At 40.1% G+C, this 20,842-nt stretch overlaps 1 protein-coding gene across 3 annotated transcripts in view; it reads right to left on the reverse strand.

Annotated features, from left to right (window-relative positions):
- Positions 1–20,842, reverse strand: part of CNTNAP5 (contactin associated protein family member 5) — a 789,161-nt gene that overhangs the window by 258,597 nt on the left and 509,722 nt on the right. For all 3 annotated transcript variants that reach the window (XM_026015709.2, XM_072757524.1, XM_072757523.1), the window contains one exon: positions 14,493–14,612. In XM_026015709.2, the coding sequence (XP_025871494.1) occupies positions 14,493–14,612 (120 nt within the window). The remainder of the gene's footprint in view (positions 1–14,492; positions 14,613–20,842) is intronic.

The following is a 20,842-nucleotide window of genomic DNA, read 5'->3' on the forward strand; positions in this document are numbered from 1 at the left end:
ATGTCTCTTACCAATTTCTCCTTGCAAATATGTTTAACATATTCAAACCCTTGCATCCTGCAAGCACAAGGCTGATGGGTGCTCTCTTGACTTGAATAATAGGAAAATTGCTCCTAGAGAATTTCTCCTCTGCTTCCCCTACTTTGCAGAGAGAGGATGGAATCACTAGCTGCTGGCACGTCTTTCTTTTATTCTTTGAAATGTCTAGACTGACTTCAATTCATCATCCGTCTCTGGAATCCTGGGCCCAGAGGAAAAGTGAACAAGAGCAAGTGAGCCTTCTGGGAGGTGCTTTTGACTCCCACCTGTTATTTCACTCTTCCAGACAACGAAAGCGTTCACACCAATCGTAGCAGTTTCAAAATACATGGGTGAGCCAGGAGCCCTCAAAGAAGATCAAGGCCCCTTAGGCACCTGCTCATTGCATCTCCACATCTGCGACTCTACTGAGCTCAACAGGATTTATTTATTCCTCTTTTTCCCTCTCTGCCCAGCCCTGGGATAACTATCTTTCAAGGTCAAGATCAAGATGTAAGCCCTAGGTCTCCCACAAAGCCTTTCTTGATTGCTCCTATCCCTGAATTCCTTCAACATCTAGATCTTCCTATGATAGTGGTACTTGTTGATGATGGCTTCTATTTCAGAAGCTCTTAGAGAATGCCACTTATTGGGTTGAGTGCATTAAGCACATCACTCACTTAATTTTATTTAATCTACACATCAGCACATTGAGGTAAGTGTAACTGATCATCCCTATTATACAGATGAGGCAATTGAGTCTCTTAGAAGTTAATGTTCCTGGATTCCATGGCTGTCAAATCTACAAGATAATTGCATGACTTAAATAGAATGACCTAGATAAAAGTGCTTTAAGAGCTAGAAGTTAAATATGAGATTCTTGGGCATAGAGGCTAGTGGTTTACAATAGCTTATAGAGCACAGTATCAAAAAAACATTGATTGGACTGTGCCCTGATCCCCACAGCACTGGAAGGAAGGGATCGCCAGATATTTGTAATACAAATGTGCCGCAAAAGATCTACTAGGAAGGTGCCAGAATAGGTCCTGTGTTCAGGTGTTAAGAAGAACAGCTCTTTTAGTCACTGACCAGGCCCCTCTTAGAAGTGGGAGATGGGGATCCCTGGGTGGCGCAGCGGTTTGGCGCCTGCCTTTGGTCCAGGGCGCGATCCTGGAGACCCGGGATCGAATCCCACGTCGGGCTCCCGGTGCATGGAGCCTGCTTCTCCCTCTGCCTGTGTCTCTGCCTCTCTCTCTATCTCTCTGTGACTATCATAAATAAATAAAAATTTAAAAAAAAAAAAAGAAGTGGGAGATGAATAAGGACCCGACTTGTTAATGGTTAAACACTGTGCTAATCACCTGATGGAGATATTTTTCCAAAGTTTGATATCTTTAGGTACTTATTAAAAATACTATTTCTGATCACTGTCCTAAACCTACCGAATAACCATTTCTGGGGATATCCTGCAAAATAGCATTTTAAACATTTATCCCAGGTCATCCTTTGGGGAAATAAATAAAATTTAAGAATCTTTGCTTTATATAATTCTCATGCAATATTCAGAAAACTTTGAAAGGTCTCCATTTTATAGATGAGGAAACTGATAATAAGGGAGGTAAAGTGGATATTAGAGAGACCTCATTCCTTCAGGGTCATTTCCTTGAGAAGTTTTCCACTGTGTTATTGACCAATGAATGACAGCAGGACAAACCAGGGGGAGCCAGAGGAAGCGTCTGTTTGGACACATGGGTCTTCCTTTGCCTCAGGACCCCTGTGTCACCTGTCCTAGGGACCCAGAGATAGGAAGTGCACACCCAGTTCCAACCTATGGCTAACATGTCAACTTGTGAGACCCGGGACAAGTAATTCAGCCTCTCGATTTCAGTGTCCTACTCTACAAAATGTTAAGAATGATACCCTTGTCACATGATTGCCAGAAAAACGGAATGACATCATGAATATAAAGTACCTCGCATGGTGCCTCACACCAGTATCTACTGGCTCAGTTAAATGTTGGCTGTTTCTACTACAAAACCCTGCTCAGAGGACAGCTCTTCAGGGACTCTTCAGGGACACCTTCTCTGACCACCACCCCCAGTCTTCTTGATCCCTTGATTCAACCCTGCCTTCCCTGTACCATCATGTACCATCTATTGACTTCTATTTTATTTTCTGCACCACGTATAAATAATCTGATTACAATATCTGTCTCTGTCTCCCAACTGTGAGTTCCTTAAGGACAAGGACAGACATTCATTTTGTAACCTTGACACTTAACTCAGTCACTTCCCAAAAGTTTATGTGAATGGCTTAATTTCTCAATGACCACCTGAATAACTGAGTGAGTGCCTGACTCAAAGAATGAATGAATAATGTATAAGTAATTGCACACATGAAAAATAAATGCAGAAGTAAATACATGTGAGAATTAATGAGTAAATAAATGAGAGATGAATAAAGAAATTCAAGAAATCAGTAAATGTGTTAGTAAAGTATGTATGTGTGAATGAGTGAATAGGCAAATAGATGAATGAAGATCACATTGCAATCATCCTCCTATCTTCTGTCCTGAGCCTTCTGTTCTCATCCACGTGGTTGGAGTCAACTGGCCGTGCTAAACGGGTGTGTGAAAGGAATTTCTCTAAGTGCTTGTTAAAATTCTTGGCAATTCAAAGGTGACAATGCTTTAATTTCAGGGTAATGCTACAGCTTTATGACTTAGTAGTTTTATTTAATGGCCCAATTTAGCAGGAGATTATGCCGCCTGCCACTAGCCCGGAGAGAACACTTTAACACTCACACATTCGACACTAGCAGATCTGCTCCGTAGCTTCACCTAAGAGACCAGCCTTCTGGAAGCCCTATGAGGCCACCACACCTTGGCTGACAGCATATCAAACAGGGAGAGAGACACTTCAAAAAAGTTTCCTTCCTCTAAATTGTTGAATTGCCATCCTTCTTCAGCCTAAAACAGTCCTCTAGAAAACACTTAATTTACAGAAAGCAAATTGTCCCTCTGAAATATGAGCAACAATACAAGTATTATTCCAACTGATTAAACTGCTAGTGAGCCACGGCACATATGTCATCCATGAGTGAGTCTCAAGCGGGAAATGGTGCTTGTGCTACCTGGGGACAGGGACACAGCTTGCTGGCTCCTCCCCAGGACGAGCTGAGCCTGCTTCCCAGAGAGACAGTGGGAAGGGAAGGGGAGAGGAGAGAAGGAGAAAGACCTATCTTTCCTCTACTACCTATCTGCGTCAGCCATTCTCTGACATTCTTTAAATGTTAGCTCATTTAATTGTGTATATACCAATCACAAAATCATGTACAGAGAGAGAAACCAAGATCCAAAGATTGAGGGCCTTGCCCATGGTCCCAAGACAATAATTATAATAGATATTAATTATAATAATTTGAAGGATGTAATAAGCACCAGGACTTGCTCTAAGACTTTTAATTAATGCGTATGAACTCACTTACCCTCACAACCATGCCCTTCAAAATTGTAAGCCATGAAGAAGGAGCTTGGGATTTGCACAGGTAGAAGGACATGGAGGCACAGTTAGACCTGGGTTTTCAAAAGATCCCTCCAGCTGTTGTACGAAATATGAATTAGAGTGGGGAAGGCTGAGAACTAGGGTTTGTTTCCTTTTTTTTTTTTTTTTTACCACAAGTACAGGGGATTATAAACTCTGTGGACTTAGGGGACCATATCTTAATCATTTCTATATTCTCAATGCCTTGTCAGTGCCTGGCCCAAGCAGACAAGCAATGGATACTGATTTAAAGGAAGAGAGGAAAGTGCTTCCTAGGCCTTTGAACACACCAGACAAAGGAACTGCTTTAAGTCTGGTGGCTATAATTGGAACCTTGTTTATATAACTTACTAGCCTCGTTAACATATTTATGAAGGAAAAACAATTCCAGGTATTTCATAGTGATGCATCTTGAACTAACCCAGTACCCTGTAGATATCTGGCACAATTGTATGCAGGCTATAATCAAATGACACTTTTTTGGCAACCATACTTCTGCAATGATGGCTGTCTAACTTATAATGAAAGGCAAGCTTGAGAATTTGAGCCTCAATTGTTCTTACAGAAGACATTGTCAAGGAAGTTAACGTTTCCTTTTTGTGCCCTGTACACATACATGTGTGCGTAAAGTGCAATGTTTGGGCTAGAAGCCAGCAGGGCAATGCCGATAGGAGGTGCTACGACAGAACTTCATTACAGATGCACAAGATGGCAACCACTGAATTCTACTTCTTCTTGGTGTAAAATACAGCCTCTGAAAATTAACAGCATACTAAGAAACTCAGAGAAAGATAAATGTGATATAATTTGGTTCCATGTAATGGTCATGGGTAACTCTTGTTTCTCTACACTGATAGACCCTTGTGCAGCCCATGTACAAACTGTAAATTTGCAGACATCGCTCTAACTTTTAAAGCAAGGCTGTTAGACCTGAGTGGACACGTTTCTTTCTTTCTTTCTGTCAATAGTCTGGATGATAATCTATTACCTGCAATCACACTGCACAATTATGTGCAGAAATATTAGAGAGACTTCAATTGCAGCTTCTGTACCTACTCCATTATGCATGCTTTGATGAGTTTTAATGAAAACAGAGTCTGCTGCCAAAGAAAGGAGAAACAGAGCATCATAATAACGAGTGATAAGATATGGAGACTTGTAAGGTGGTTTGCAAATGGATTATGAGCTGTTTGAGAATGAAAAACAAGTTTTGCTTTAGAGATTTGACTAAACAGTCCTTGTAAACTCCTTGCAATGCCTGATGATTGCCGTATAGGCCTAGATACACGAAATTGGCATTGTATCCATCAAGGGAGAAAATAAGTGTGTTTTTCTTAGTGGTTCTGAACAAACAATTTTTGCATATCAATATGCAATTGTACTGTATACAGAGGAGAAACAGTGCATGTCTGGCAAACATCTTTTAACATGTTGACAAGGTGTCCTGTTAACATTAAAAATGGCAAAATGGAAACTGCATAGAATGAGTTTAAATGTCAAGTTCTAAGGAAAATCTTGTCAGAATGCCCCACCTCTCTAATTCTGCTTTATCAGTACTAGAAACTCCCCCTCAGGAGTACTAGAAGCTCCCTCCAGGCTCCTAGAGCCTCAGAAACCTCATGGCATCTACAGAAGGATCCCAGACTTCATCACTGGCAAGAGGAGACAGGTATCTTTTACAGCTAGGATGATTATACAGATATTGTATATACTGGGACAGCAGTGAGAGAGAATGAGGGCATGATTAATCATTAAACCAGGATATTTGGTTAACCAGTTTCATGATCATGTGCTTCTTGGGCCTGGGAAGTTTGCATATGTGTTCTAATCTCCACATCAATCTTGAAGGCAGTCATTTTTAACATCTTCATTTCACTGATAAGTAATACAAGATCCAGAAATACTAAATGACTTGTCCAAGGGCACACACAGCTGGAATGTGGCAGCACTAGAATCTGAATTCCAGTGTGAATCCCAAACGTGCTATTCCCATTGGTCATCCCTGTGTTTGAAGAAAAGAAGGGATTTGGGGAAGGCCATCACTGGGAGGTCTTGGAGGCAATGGGAACAATGAGCATTTGCACTCTTGGATTTGTAGAAGACGTTGCACATAGTAGAAATGACTCAAACCCAGTTAAATCGGACACTGAGGCAGCATCCACAGTTCTAAAAACTGCTATTGATTTAATGGGACAGGACTTTAAGATAAATTAGTAAGAGTAGAAAAAAAAAGGGGGGGAAGGTAGAAATTAATATTTAATTTGGTTGAGATTTTTCAGAGTTTCATTCACACTGAACTCATTGGAATTTGCATAAAGTAGATTCAGGATTCATTACCTCCTGTCCCTCATTTTCCATCAAGGAGTTGGAAGATCCATGGGTACACACAAGTGAACACTAGCGGCTATAATGTAATGTGATGTCATGGTAGAAATAGAAATGAGAGGAGATCACAGAGTCGGAGCACAGGTTTGCCACCAGAACACAGGTGTCGTGAAAACCACCGCTAAACCTAAATCAAAATGGGAAAGGAAAAGACTCACATCAACATCGTCATCATTGGACACGTAGATTCGGGCAAGTCTACCACCACTGGCCATCTGATCTACAAATGTGGTGGGATCGACAAAAGAACTATTGAAAAATTTGAGAAGGAGGCTGCTGAGGTGGGAAAAGGCTCCTTCAAGTATGCCTGGGTCTTGGATAAACTGAAAGCTGAACGTGAACGTGGTATCACCATTGCTATCTCCCTGTGGAAATTCGAGACCAGCAAGTATTATGTGACCATCATTGATGCCCCAGGACACAGAGACTTTATCAAAAACATGATTACAGGCACATCTCAGGCTGACTGTGCCATTCTGATTGTTGCTGCTGGTGTTGGTGAATTTGAAGCAGGTGTCTCCAAGAATGGGCAGACCCGTGAGCATGCCCTTCTGGCTTACACACCTGGTGTAAAACAACTAATTGTTGGTGTTAACAAAATGGATTCCACTGAACCACCCTACAGCCAGAAGAGATACGAGGAAAGTTAAGGAAGTCAGCACCTACATTAAGAAAATTGGCTACAACCCTGACACAGTAGCATTTGTGCCAATTTCTGGTTGGAATGGTGACAACATGCTGGAGCCAAGTGCTAACATGCCTTGGTTCAAGGGATGGAAAGTCACCCGATAAGATGGGAATGCCAGCGGAACCACACTGCTTGAAGCTCTGGATCGCATCCTGCCACCAACTCGTCCAACTGATAAGCCCTTGCGTCTGCCTCTCCAGGACGTCTACAAAATTGGTGGTATTGGTACTGTCCCAGTGGGTTGAGGGCAGACTGGTATTCTTGAGCCTGGCATGATGGTCACCTTTGCTCCAATCAATGTTACAACTGAAGTAAAGTCTGTTGAAATGCACCATGAAGCTTTGAGTGGGGCTGTTCCTGGGAACGATGTGGGCTTCAATGTCAAGAACGTATCTGTCAAAGATGTTCGTTGTGACAACATGGCTGGCGACAGCAAAAATGACCCACCAATGGAAGCAGCTGGCTTCACGGCTCAGGTGATTATCCTGAACCATCCAGACCAAATCAGTGCTGGACATGCACCTGTGCTGGATTGTCACACAGCTCACACTGCTTGCAAGTTTGCTGAGCTGAAGGAGAAGATAGATCGTCGTTCTGGAAAGAAGCTGGAAGATGGTCCCAAGTTCTTGAAATCTGGGGCTGCTGCCATTGTTGATATGGTTCCTGGCAAACCTATGTGTGTTGAGAGCTTCTCTGACTATCCTCCCCTGGGCCATTTTGCTGTTCATGACATGAGACAGAGGGTTGCTGTGGGTGTCATCAAAGCAGTGGACAAGAAGGCAGCGGGAGCTGGCAAAGTCACCAAGTCTGCCCAGAAAGCTCAGAAGGCTAAATGAGCTTTATCCCCAATACCTGCCACCCCAGTCTTTTTTTTTTAATTCTTTTTTTTAATTTTTATTTATTTATGATAGTCACACAGAGAGAGAGAGGCAGAGACACAGGCAGAGGGAGAAGCAGGCTCCATGCACCAGGAGCCCGACGTGGGACTTAATCCCGGGTCTCCAGGATCGCGCCCTGGGCCAAAGGCAGGCGCCAAACCTCTGCGCCACCCAGGGATCCCCCACCCCAGTCTTAATCAGGGGTGGAAGAACGGTCTCAGAACTGTTTGTGTCAATTGACCATTTAAGCTTAATAGTAAAAGACTGGTTAATGATAACAATGCATCGTAAAACCTTCAGAAGGAAAGGAGAATGTGTTGTGGCCATTTGTTTTGTGTGTGTGAGCGTGTGTGGCAGTTTTAAGTTATTAGTTTTTAAAATCAGTACTTTTTAATGGAAACAACTTGACCAAAAATCTGTCATAGAATTTTGAGACCCATTAAAACAAAAGTTTAATGAGAAAAAAAAATCATTGTACTGAGGGAAGCAGGAAACACCCAAGTAGTCTCATTCTCCTATCTTTCAACCCCAGCTTCCTGCACAGATTCCTCAGATGTTCACTAATTTCAACTATATTCTGTGCCCTGGTCTTTCTCCATCCCCATCTTCTCCTTTGTATTGATCCCCCCAGTGCCCAGAACTCCCTCACTTCCTGATGGCATCCAACCTACTCCACAGGCCCACCTTATATGAATTTTCTCCCAGCAACCTAACTCTGAGTCCAGCTGGACCCCTTGTTGTCTTAAAGATTTTTTTTATTTATTTATTCATGATAGTCACAGAGAGAGAGAGAGAGAGAGAGAGAGAGAGAGAGGCAGAGACACAGGCAGAGGGAGAAGCAGGCTCCATGCACCGGGAGCCTGATGTGGGATTCGATCCCGGGTCTCCAGGACCGCGCCCTGGGCCAAAGGCAGGCACTAAACCGCTGCACCACCCAGGGATCCCCCCTTGTTGTCTTAAATGCACTCCTCCCTACTTGCCCAACTGGATTGACACAGCCAAGGATGACCACAAATTTCACATCATTGGCTTAATTATCCACATGAAGGCCAGGAGTTTTTACCACCAGGTAGTGGTAAAAGGGGCCCGGTGCCCCTTTTAACAAAACATTACATTTCTGTATGCCATAGTTTCTCTTAATGGTCTATGTGTCCCTCAGTTAATCACCAACTGAGTGACTTGCCAACTTTTAGTTCATTAGCTCTCTTGGTCTCTTGTTCAGTGCATGTTTCTTCTATTTATCTTTTTTTAAGATTGTATTTATTTATTTAAGGTGGGGGGTGGGGCAGAGGCAAAAGGAAAGAGAATCTCAAGCTGTGCTGAGCACAAAGCCTGACCTGGGGTTCAATCCCACCACTCTGAGATCATGACCTGAGCCGAAATCAAGAGTTGATCATATGGGTCCATATGATTGAGCCACTCAGGCACCCCTCTTGCATTCACCTTAATCTCACTCCCATTTAACGTGCAACGGGAGGTCCCTTCTGCTTCAAGTTGAAATCTGTTAAACAAATCCATGCTTCCTATATTTGCATGCTTTGTGGATTTTGCTGATAGCTCCTACCTCACCACCATCCTTGATCCTCAATGCATTCTAATCATTTGCTTCCCCAGACTTCCTTGCACAGTTCTTTAAACAGGCTAACCTCGATATTTTCCATTTGCCCCCTAGCAATGCACTCTCCATCTGTCTGCTGCCTTCTCTGAGCCCAGAAAGGCTGATGAAAAACACTGCATCAATAATCGCTCTTGCCTTCTGAATTCTAGCTGGGTTCTCTCAGCGGAGACACAGGGAAGAGACTGGACAGTACAAGAATCGAGCATTCTCCAAGCTCCTGGTTGGCTATTCCCTCACAGGAGTTTACAGTTCTCTCAAGAACCCCTTCTCTGCACGCTGCCTTCCTTCCCACTCTGGCAACACCCCCTCCCTTCACCTCCATGGGCCTGATGGTGGGAACAGCCCCTCTGCTACTAGCTCTGCTGAGTGTTCCCCTTCCAGTAATTTCCTTTTGTAGCTCACACCTTTGTAAACAGTCACTAATTTGAGCAAGCCCTCTGAGAGATCCACTCTCCTCAAGATAAGGGAACAGCGCTACAGTCCATGCATTACATGAGAACGGCCTCTTCTGGCTAGTGCTCAGAGAATGGCTCATCTTTCATTCAGGGACAGTAAACCAGTCTGTATACTCAGTAGCTGCCTATGATAAAATATTCCTCCTCTTCCCTGAAACTGACTTAGTAGATTTCCTTGCTGGGAAACTATGTTCAGATTATGGACCTTCGACAGCTTTTGCTTGCCCCTACTCCAATAAATGTGATCCTTTCCTACTCTTTCAGCCTGATGACTTCCTTAGTGTTCTAAACTGGCAGCTCATCTTGGTGAGTTTGGTGGGCCCCACAAATATGCAGGCTCAGGGGACCCTTGAACTTTGTTCCTGACATTCATTTACTCTTCCTGGAAATGCCCTCTTTTGCCTCTTCTTTTTTTTTTTTTTTTTTTGATTTTATCTATTTATTCATGAGAGACACAGAGAGAGAGGCAGAGGGAAGAGGGAGAAGCAGGTTCCCTGTGGGGAGTCTAATGCAGAACTCAATCTCAGGACCCCAGGATCACACCCTGAGCCAAAGGAAGATGCTCAACCACTGAGCCACCCAGATGTCCCTTTCCTTTTCCCCTTCTTCTGTCCAGTTCCTACTCCCCATCCAGGTTCTAGAGACATGTTGCCTGCCTGCCCAAAAGCCCTTGGACTCTATAGGAGACTGGGTTAGGTGTCCCTCCAGTGGGATCCCAGAACACTATACATACCCTGTCATGATCCTTATATCATAATTGCTTCTGTGTCTTTTCTATGATTAAGGAGACTGCAAAGGAGACTGAAATGATACCATTATAGGTTGAATTCTGTGCAAAAAGATACGTGGAAGTACTAACCCTTGACATCTGTGTGTGTGACCTTAGTTGAAAATAGGTTCTTTGCAATGTAATCAACCTAGGATGTGATACTCCATTAAAGTAGATCCTAATCCAATATGACTAATATCTGTATAAGAAGAGAAGAAACAGACACATGAGAGGAGAAAATTACATGTGACTCTGACGTGGAAGCAGGGTGACAATATGGGGAGGCAGTCACCAAAATGTTGCTGTTAAGGCCTAGGAATGCCCAGAGGTAGGCAATCCAGCAGAAGGCAGAAGAGGCAAGGAAGGATTCTCCCCTACAGGTTTCAGAGGTAGTGTGCCCCTAAAGAACCTTGATTTTGGACCTGCAGCCTCCAGAACTGTGACACATACATTTCTGGATATTTTTAAGCCACTCAATTAGTTACAGCAGCCTAGAGAAACTTATACAGGCACTATTTTGTATACCCTCAGCAGTATGCACAGTGCCTGAAATGTGCAAACTTATGCTGAGCTGAACTGAATTGTAAATCATATATAGAGACGTTAGAAGTAGGCCAAATGTTTATTCCTACTGAAACTTTTTATCTTCTTTACCATAATTTCACTCAACACTCCATCCAAACGGTAGGCCTTCCGTCTCTCCTATCCACTAGGGCCACGGTGAACCAACTTAAAAGACAGCGGGGGATATGGCAGGCACACTGTCAAAATGTGTAGAGGTTTAGATTCAGTCCACTTTATAAATTAGCCTAATCACCCCCTTTGGTTAGTCCCACAAATTGGCATACTATCTCCATGCAGAGATCATGCTGCCTTCCAGTGAGTGGGACCTTTGCTTTGTGAGCTTTTGAGGAGCTCTTCTCCCCAAGACCACCCTGTGCTAGGTGACATGCACAGACATAAATCTCCTGGGTGGGGTAAGGTGCCACCTCGCCTTTAGGAATAGGAAGCCAATGTTCCCCCAGGGCACATTGTGAAGAGAGATGCAGCTGAGATTGAATTTCCTGTTTTCCAAACTAAAACCTGTCCTTCACCCTCCTGACATCTATTTGCAAGTATCTGTAGACTTCTTAGGAGAAACATCTCCTTTTCTGTCAAGCCTCAAATGATCTCTCAGGGAATTCTAAATGAGGTAGGCCTGTGAGACCACCTGGCCCCAGATCCTTATTTTAGGATTCCCAGATCTTATTTATGTGTAACTAGGCCAGGGGCACTCAGCTGACTGGTGCAAGGTGCAGAGAGAGAATCCAGGTCCCCCGCCTTCTGGTGTCATTTATACTCTGTGCGATTACCCCAATAACGCTGCTGGAAAGTGCAGAGAACAGCGAGTTTTGTGTTTTCAGAGAGTGGAGTTAGGCACAGAGTCTCCCTCCCACCCCACCCCACACTGTTCTGCGTCCTCTCTTCTCTTTGTCCATTCCTTCTGTCCCTCCTCCTCTCTCTTCCCTCAGCCACTTTGTCACACCTCTATTGACGTCACAAGTCACTCATACCTAACATTTAACGCTCAGAAAGATATGTATCTGATTATCATTATATATTTATGTATTAAAATGTGTGTCGGTTAAATATGAGAATTAGAGAATTTAGCCTGCACCAAAGTTTGCTTTTATTTCTAAGGTTCTTTTAGAAAACAAAAATGAAAGCAAAACTGTTTTGCAACTCCATGTAACCAGAAAAGCATAGTTAAAGAAATGCCCACTAATGCCTAATCAAGCGTATGAACTCCAGGACACAACCCTGAGGTCCTGATTCCTTTAGTATCACATCAGCAAAACAGCAACCTTTAAAGTACAAGTAAGAATTCCTCTTTAGCCACTCCTGGACAAAATAGCATACATACATCCCAAGAGAAACCTTTACAAGGAATCAGGGAGCACCATGTTAATAAGACCTATGAATGAATTATACTCCCCATGACATACTATTTTGAAGAGTTTAAAAAAATTTCAGCTATATTTAATGCACATATTTTAGTCTCAAAATATATTTTCATGATATAAAGGCAAGTCTATGCTTGTTCTATCAAATTCATGATTTTAAAATATATATTTAAAAATATATACATTCATAGAAGAAACACACACAAATATTCACAGAAAAAAAAAATCCCAAGGAAATCCTAACAAAATAACAACAGCAATCTGTGGATTGTGGTTTATAGGTAAGTTTAACAATTTCTTCAGACCTTGTTTTTTTCCTTAAATTTTCTATAATTAATATTGACTTATTTTATAACAAAAATAAAATCACTGTATAAAGCAAAACATAAGCAATACAAAGTATCCAATTACTGTTTGAATGATATAAATTATTACTGCACCAGAAGGTTTTGTTTGCTTCCTGAGTCTTGACTATTAGTCCCAGTATTTATTACCTCGAGCAAGTCATGAAATTCTCATATTCTCTTTCCTTCTATGTAAGATGGAGATAAAAATATCTAACTCAGGTTTTTATCGTGAGGAGTGCAAGAGATGGTATTGGTAAACTCAGTTCAGCTCCCAAAGTGGGCAGGAGCTGAGCAATCACACCTAATCTCTCTTTAGCAGGCACTGGTGCCCTTGCTCTTATTCTGCAGACAAATCACTTTCTCCATTTTTTGGTAACTTGTAGGCCAGGTTCTGTTTGCATCAGAATCATTTAGGTGACTTAGTAAAAGGGCATTTACTGAATTCGAATTTCTCAAGCCAGAAAGTCTGAATTTTTAACAAGAATCCTGGAGTTCCGTTTGTTAATTACATTTTGAAAATACTCAAGATCCACAGAGAAAACTAGTTCTTCACCTACGGCTTAACACTATAGGTTACCGTAACAAAGAAAAGCAAACAGTGTCACAAATTCTAATTATGTTATGGGACAGTTGAGAAGCAGCCAGCATATATGCAGTTTGGAGAGATGAAGTATTAAGGAAATGTGATGAAATGCATCTAATTCTGTGTGTAACTAGCATCTACTGCAGAAAAAGTGTGGCTGTTTGTATCCAGATGAACAAATTGCTAAGTGCCCATAATCACCATTTTTGCAATGGTTTGCTTGCATTTGTATCTGTGAAAGTGCATGGCATTTTCCCCAATATTACTGCTTCCTAAGTGAGAGTGTCCATGTCTTAGTTCTCTGCATGCCCTCAGTGCCCACTCCAGCCCGTGACTACAGAAAGAGCTCTTTGAATGTGTGTGCCTTGTTGCAGGAAGGCCTGAGGCCTGAGGACTCAGTGAGCCTTAATATCCCCTACTTTCCTACTTTATTACACGATTCCGCTGTCCTTTCCAAAGGTAAGTGCCTGAGACAAACACACAAAAATGTGTATATGCCAATTAAGGACACTCACAATGGAGAGTGCACCTGCACTGCTGTATTTTCAAGAACTATTGCATCAGGTTTTGGCTTCATGGAATTATTGTTCAGAATAACTTAGTGATCATATATTGTTTCTAAATCCATGCAACAATCGATTCTCACTATATCTTTCTGCACTTTAGAAAGAAAGGAGTGGCCAGGAAAATGCAAATAGCTCACTTTTTTTTTTTTTTTTTTTTTTTTTTTTTTTTTGTAATTAGGCCTCTACTGGATGACTAGCCTGGCTACTTTCTCCAATACTCATGATTGTGTCTAATCCTCAGCTCTGGGAAGAAGGAACTAATTTTCCCATTTCACTGATGATCAACTGAAGCCCAGAGAGCATAAAGGATTCACACTATCCCCGAGGCCAGACATGAATCACACTTTCTCACTTCCTGACTCAAAGTTCCCTTATCGATTTTGAGTTTTGTTTTTTGTTTGTTTAGTTGTTTTTCTTTTCTTTCTGCTTTTGAGTTTTAAGAGAGAAAATGTCCTTGGCAAGCTCTACAGAAAATGCGTCATAGTAAATTCGTGGTTCTGCAGAATGTGATCAAGACCTTTAAGTCTTCCTCTCTCATGAGGATAATTCAGCTCCTAATTTCTATTATTTACTTAAATACACCCTCCCTGAAGTTGGTTCTTTACATTTTTATTTACACACGTCCCCTTCCAGTGGCCCTCCCTCTGCTGTGTACCATCACATAGCTAGGTTAAGCATGAGTGGAGATTCTGATCCTTACCTGTGATGTTGCAGTACACTTGGAGGGGTCCCAATGGCCCGCTGCCATCAGAATCGATGTAGAAGAAGCCAGCTGTGTTCCCTTGATGCCTGTATACCTCGCAGGATTGCTCATACAGAGCTGAAAAGACACAAAGACAGCAGAGATGAAGCTTTGGGAGGCTCTGTGTATCATTTTGGAGGGATCAGTAATTCCTACTAATATTTACATTCATTGTTGATTCCTTCCCCTTAAACAGCCTTGATTTCCCACTCCCCCCACTCAATTCTTAGCAACCCACTGTCCCAATACTTAATGGAATTGCCTCTCCATTCTTCCTAGCATCCATTCTTCTGAACAGCTCAGAGGTTCCTCCTCCAAAAAGTCTCCCCTTCCTTCGACTGTGGTCCTTTTCTGCACTCATGTAGGAGCCTGTACTGAGGGAGGATCATCATACACTGTTCTGTCTCCCCAGGGATCCCAGAAGCTGCAAGAGCTGTGGCCCTGTACTGTCTGATGCTGTGTCCCAGCACCTGGCACAGGGCCACATTCACAGGAGTTCAAAAGTGTTTGATTAGTGAACGAAAAACTGAATGAATATATATGGTCATGACTTTTTAATTAATAAAATAAAATGACATTATCTTATTTCTGCACATCCAGAACTCAGTATAGTCCCTAAAACATAGAGCAGGTGTCACATCAAGTAGAGCCCATTTTGACTTGACAGCTTGAGTTCCTAATATGTGTCAACAGCGGGGTTGCCACCTGACAACAGACCATGAATGAGGCAATCAGTCTGTGCCGTAGAAAACTCACAGCCTGACTGTAGCCACAGAGTTGTTTATGTGCACAGGGAGAGGCAGACACGGGTGCCTTGAGATAGGGTACTTTGACCAATATATAGATATGAGAAATTTATAAATCTCATTACAGTAACATGAATGAATTTGGTGGTGTGTAAAGGAGGCATCTGCTGTCTCATGCATGAGAATGTAGAATGTCATCTGATGTTTTAGACAAAATGGTATAGCTCAGAGCAGCAAGTACATATCCAATTATGTCATCCCCCCATGCTTAAAACAGTTCAGTGGCTCCCAACAGCTTTAAAGATATAGCACCAACTCTTCACCTTAGCCAACATGCCCCTGTGACTAATGCCCCATCCCAGAAATATGAAGCTGTACTTTGTCATGATCAAGTGTGAGGGGTGCCTCAGATAATTCATTACCAATAAAGTTCTAAAGCTTGAGAGGGTTTGACTTTTTATAAATTAGAGTGAATTCAAGGTTATCCTTGTACTCCTATAATTCTTTCTTGCAGTCATGCACACTTTCGGAACCAGAGGTAAATGGGTGAGTCATAGTTTTCATCCTATATATTGAGTATAACATATAGTTTACTTCTGTTTGCCCAAATCTAACATACCTGGCTGTGTGCCACACATATGAAAGTCAGCTCTTATGTGTTGTTATCCCTCCCACCACCCCCACACCTCCAGGATGGCATGAAAGGAGGTACTGCTTTCCCCTGCAGGGTGAAGACCATGCAGGCAACATGTGGGAGTTCCGTAGTGGTTAAGAACATGAGCCCTGGAATCAAATTGGGTGATTTTGCATCATAGGGCTACCACTCACACTTACTTATGGGAACTGGGAGAAGCCACTTCTCCTGCGGTAAGCAACCTCTAAGATACTTCATCTTATCCACATCCTTAGCCTTCATATTTTGTTCCTGAATTAATGCTCTCCTCTTGTGTGTGGGCTGAACTTACGGAGATGCCTCTAACACAATATGACAAAGGTGATAGATGTCATTTCCGAGACTAGATTTTAAAAAGGCTGTGGCCTCCTTCTTGGATGCTCCTGGATCATTTGCTGTCAGAAAAGCCAAGTGTTCTGTCCCGAGGCTGTCCTGGGAAAAGGCCCACGTGAGTGAGCTTGAAGTCTTCTGGGCATGCCATGTGACTGAGCCCTGAAGCAGATTTCCAGAGTCAAACACCAAAACAACTGCATTTCTGACTGACATCTTTATTGCAGACATATGAGAGATTGAGCCAGATCCATCCAGCTAAATTTTTCAAGAACCCAGGGAAACTATGAGATATTAATATCTGTTGTTTCCAGATGCCAAGTTTTGCTATAAGTCATTACACAGCAATAGATAGCTGATAAACTCTCAATGCATTAATTTCTCAAGGGGCCATAAGTATAAGAAAGAGAGTAGCTCATACAACTAGGAAGACTTCAAAGAGACACTCATAAGATCATCACAAGGCTCGTTGTGAAAAACCAACAAACAGGTTCTACCTCCCTTCTGCAGAGATGACAACTTTTAGTTCTTAGTTCATTCTTTTGATACTGACTGTTTCTTTCCCTGTATAACATGTCCAAATTGCTATTTCTTGGGTTTTTTTTTTTTTTTCACTTATACAGGTTATTTATTCACTTACCAGCATAAGAGATAAGACTGGCTTTTCACTCACTCCCCATATTCAAAGAACTTTCCCCCATTCCCAAACTTCCAATATAGTTGTATTATAGTTTTAGTTATATCAATGGATACTGTTTACATTGATGTGACAATTTACATGCTATTCACAATTGGCTAATCTTATAAAGTGATTTTCTTTTTCTGAAACAAATGTAGTTTTTTCTTTAAATTAATAACTGCCTTATTCTCTCGTTTGCCTAGTTGTCTATGTATCAATTACAAATTTAACTGTATTTGTATCAGTTACAAATTCACTAACAAATCTCTAAAATGCCTCCCAAAATATTAATGTAACAACTAATATAAATGGATACCTAAGGGGAGAGAAAGAAAGAATGAGGAGAGAGTACAGAGATGAAAGCTAGAACATTGTGGATATTTATATTTTAAGTTTTGAAACAAAACAAATATTTTAAATATTTTTTTTTAAATCAGATATAGAAAAAGAGAAATCTTTCAACACTGTGAAGACAAATGAAAACAAATTAATTAAAAATTGTTTCAGGTGATACTGACATTCAGTCATTTCTTTGTAACTTTTCTTTACAGAATGTTTGGAATTCATGTAAAGAATGCAAAGTAATAAAATGAACCTGGTATTATCACACTATTATAATATTGGCTAATCTTGTTTTATTTAATATTCTCAGTGTATCAGTTATCCATTGCCATATAATAAACCATTGAAAAAACTAACTTAAAACAACAATCATTCCAGGATTCTACAGGTCTGGGCTAATCTGGGAAGTTCCTGGTCAGGTTCAGAATGTCATATGAGGCCTGCATGTTTGTCTGCTCCTAGCTCCTGGGTCAGCAGAGCTTGTTGGGTTGCTGTGGTTCTCCCTTTGTGGTCTTTCAGATGCAAATTCCCATAAATAAAGGCTCCGAAATCAACAAAATGGCAAGCGATTGTCAGGCCTCTGACAATGTTTGCTGAGCAATGTTTGCTCAATGCAATTTTGACTGAAGGAAATCACTTAGCTAACCAAAATCCAAATAGAGCATCACAAGGACCTAAAAGGAAATGGAGTTATAGAGGTAGATTGTATCATCTTTGAATTCATGGAACAGGGTCACATGGCATATAATGGGAGGAGGAGGTATTAAAAAGCCCTTTTATTTTACTAAGGCATTGATATTTGGGGACTAATTACTACCTTAGTTAGCCTACCATTCCTAATACACTTTATCCTGAAATTTTGGCTCAGTTACAGGGAGATAGCTGAGGGAAGACTGTAATAAGCATCCCCTCTTATAAATACTATAAATAAGCTCATAAAACATAAGGACTTTGCCCAAAAAGACATTTGTATGTTGCTGATCTATCATTCTTTCTTGATTTATTACTGGGAGCATTTTATAAAAATGAAATATTATTTATCAATTAATTATTAGTTTACAATAAACAAGATTATATGAAAAACCAGAGTGATAGCTGATGCTTCCTCTTTATCAGCTTCAAAACACGAGTTGTCCCCTACTATCTTCCACAAGCGACTAATGAAAATATTTTTAGTTTTATTATAAATTCACAAACTTAAACACATTGAAAACAGTAACTTGATTAGTAGAAAATAGGATATATTTATCAGAAAAAATTAGCAAAAATATTAAAATATATTAAACTGCCTTCATGTTAAATAATACTGGTATTAATTTATTAAACTATTATACATATCAAGAACAACTAATAGCTAATTATGTTGTCAATGACAACAGAAGCTAACATTTTACCATAAAAAATAAAAATGTAAAATGTAAAAAAATATAACTCTGGAATTTTAACTTAAGTTGGTAGTATCAGTATGAACTCATTATTTAATATTTTTAATGATGTCTTTTCACATTTGGACCACTGCAAGTACTGGAAGCACTCTAATGCACAAACTGTGGTTTCTAAACACATTTTCCCACTAAAAGGAAGAAGGGTTTTACTGAGTTTATGTTTGGACAGAATGAGATTAGAACTCCTTTTTTGCTTGAAAATAAGAAAGCTATAAAAATTAGAGTATGTAAAAAATGGTATTGGAGCCAATTTGATGCAAGAATTTGAGCATCAAAAAAATTAATGACTGTATTTATATATTTGAAGATATACAATCTGCTAGTGTTTTTATCTATTATCTATCTAAATATCTATCTATCATCTACTTATTTATCATTGATCTATCTCTCTAAGTCCCTTGGTCACCCCTGGAAGATGCTAGAGAATAAAGTCCTATTCTAAAAATTGGAAAAAGTACAAATCATACCCTTCCTTTCTTGTATGGAATATATTTGATGGTAACTTAATATTCCATTAAAAAAATAAGTTGACAGAAGACTTTGTAATGGATGGATTAAATTAACAATACCCAAACTCACAGATCAATCTCAACATTCCCCAAAGTAATTACTAAGGTGTCTCTAATGTAATATAATCAGAAATTCACAGCACTACATCAGACTTGCCAAAAATCTGAAGGCGATCTAATCAAGTTCCAAAATTTAAACATTAATTTACAAAAAGAGGTAAAGAAACATGCTCACCAACACTCTAAGGATGCAATTAGCTAAATCCAGAATGTGGGAACATATGACTCAGTTTCCTTAAAAAAACAAAAAAGATAGTAAAAAGAGGATAGGGATGCAAGAGACACACCAGTCAACCACTATGTGTAGACTTACAGACACACACACACACACACACACACACACACACACAAAAAGACAAGCAAAATATAAATAAATACAATTTGGCATCAGATGATATCAAGAAAGTATTTTTTAATTTAATTTTGGTTTGGTATGATAGTGGAAGTCGGTTTTATTGCAAAAGATAAAAAGGTCTTCTTTGTTAAAGATGCATACAGTTGTAATGAAATCATCAGTACACAATTTGTTTTAAAAGTGTTCCATAGTCGAAAAGCAAGACCATCTATATGCTGCCTGCAAAAGACTCATTTCAGATCTAAACACACATGCAGACTGAAAATAAAGGGATGAAAAAACACTTTTCATGCCAAATAAACTGAAAAGAAAGCTAGAGTAGCAATACTCACATTGGACAAGATGACTTTAAAAAAAGACTGTAACAACAACAATTAAAAAAAGGACACTTATATAATCATAAAGGGAACAATTCAACAAGAAGATATATCAATTGTAAATATTTATACACCCATCATGGGAGTATTCAAATACATAAAGATCTATTAAAGGAAGGAGTTGATACTAATACAATAATAGTAGATGACATTAATCACTTACATCAATTGATAGATCATCCAAACAGAAAATCAATAAAGAAACACTGGCTTTGAATAACACATTGTACTAGATGGATCTACCAGATATATTCAGAACATTCCATCCTAAAAAAGCAGAATACCTATTCTTCTCAAGAGCACATGGACATAGATCACATATTAGGTCATAAAACAAGTTTCAACAAATTTAAAAGGATTGAAGTTATAATGTGCATCTTTTCCAACCACAATGCTATGAAACTAGAAATCAAGAGCAAGAAAAAAATCTGGAAAAAAACATAAATACATGGAGGTTAAAAACATGCTACTAAACAATGAATGGATCAACCAAGAAATCAAAGAAGAAATCAATAAATACTTGAAAATGAAGAAACAATAATCCAAAATCTTTGGGATGCAGCAAAAGTGGTCCTAGAGGAAAGTTTATAGCAATACAGGCCTGCATTAAGAAGTAAGAAAAATCTCAAATAAACGAGCTAAAAGAGCTAGAAAAAGGATAAACAGAACCCCATGCTAATAGAAGGAAAGAAATGATAAAGATTAGAGCAGAGACAAACAAATAGAAACAAACAAAAAGTAGAACAGATCATTAAAATGAGGAACTGGCTCTTTTTTTTTTTTTAAGATTTT

Source organism: Vulpes vulpes, chromosome 5 (assembly GCF_048418805.1).
Source record: "Vulpes vulpes isolate BD-2025 chromosome 5, VulVul3, whole genome shotgun sequence".
NCBI lineage: Eukaryota > Metazoa > Chordata > Mammalia > Carnivora > Canidae > Vulpes > Vulpes vulpes.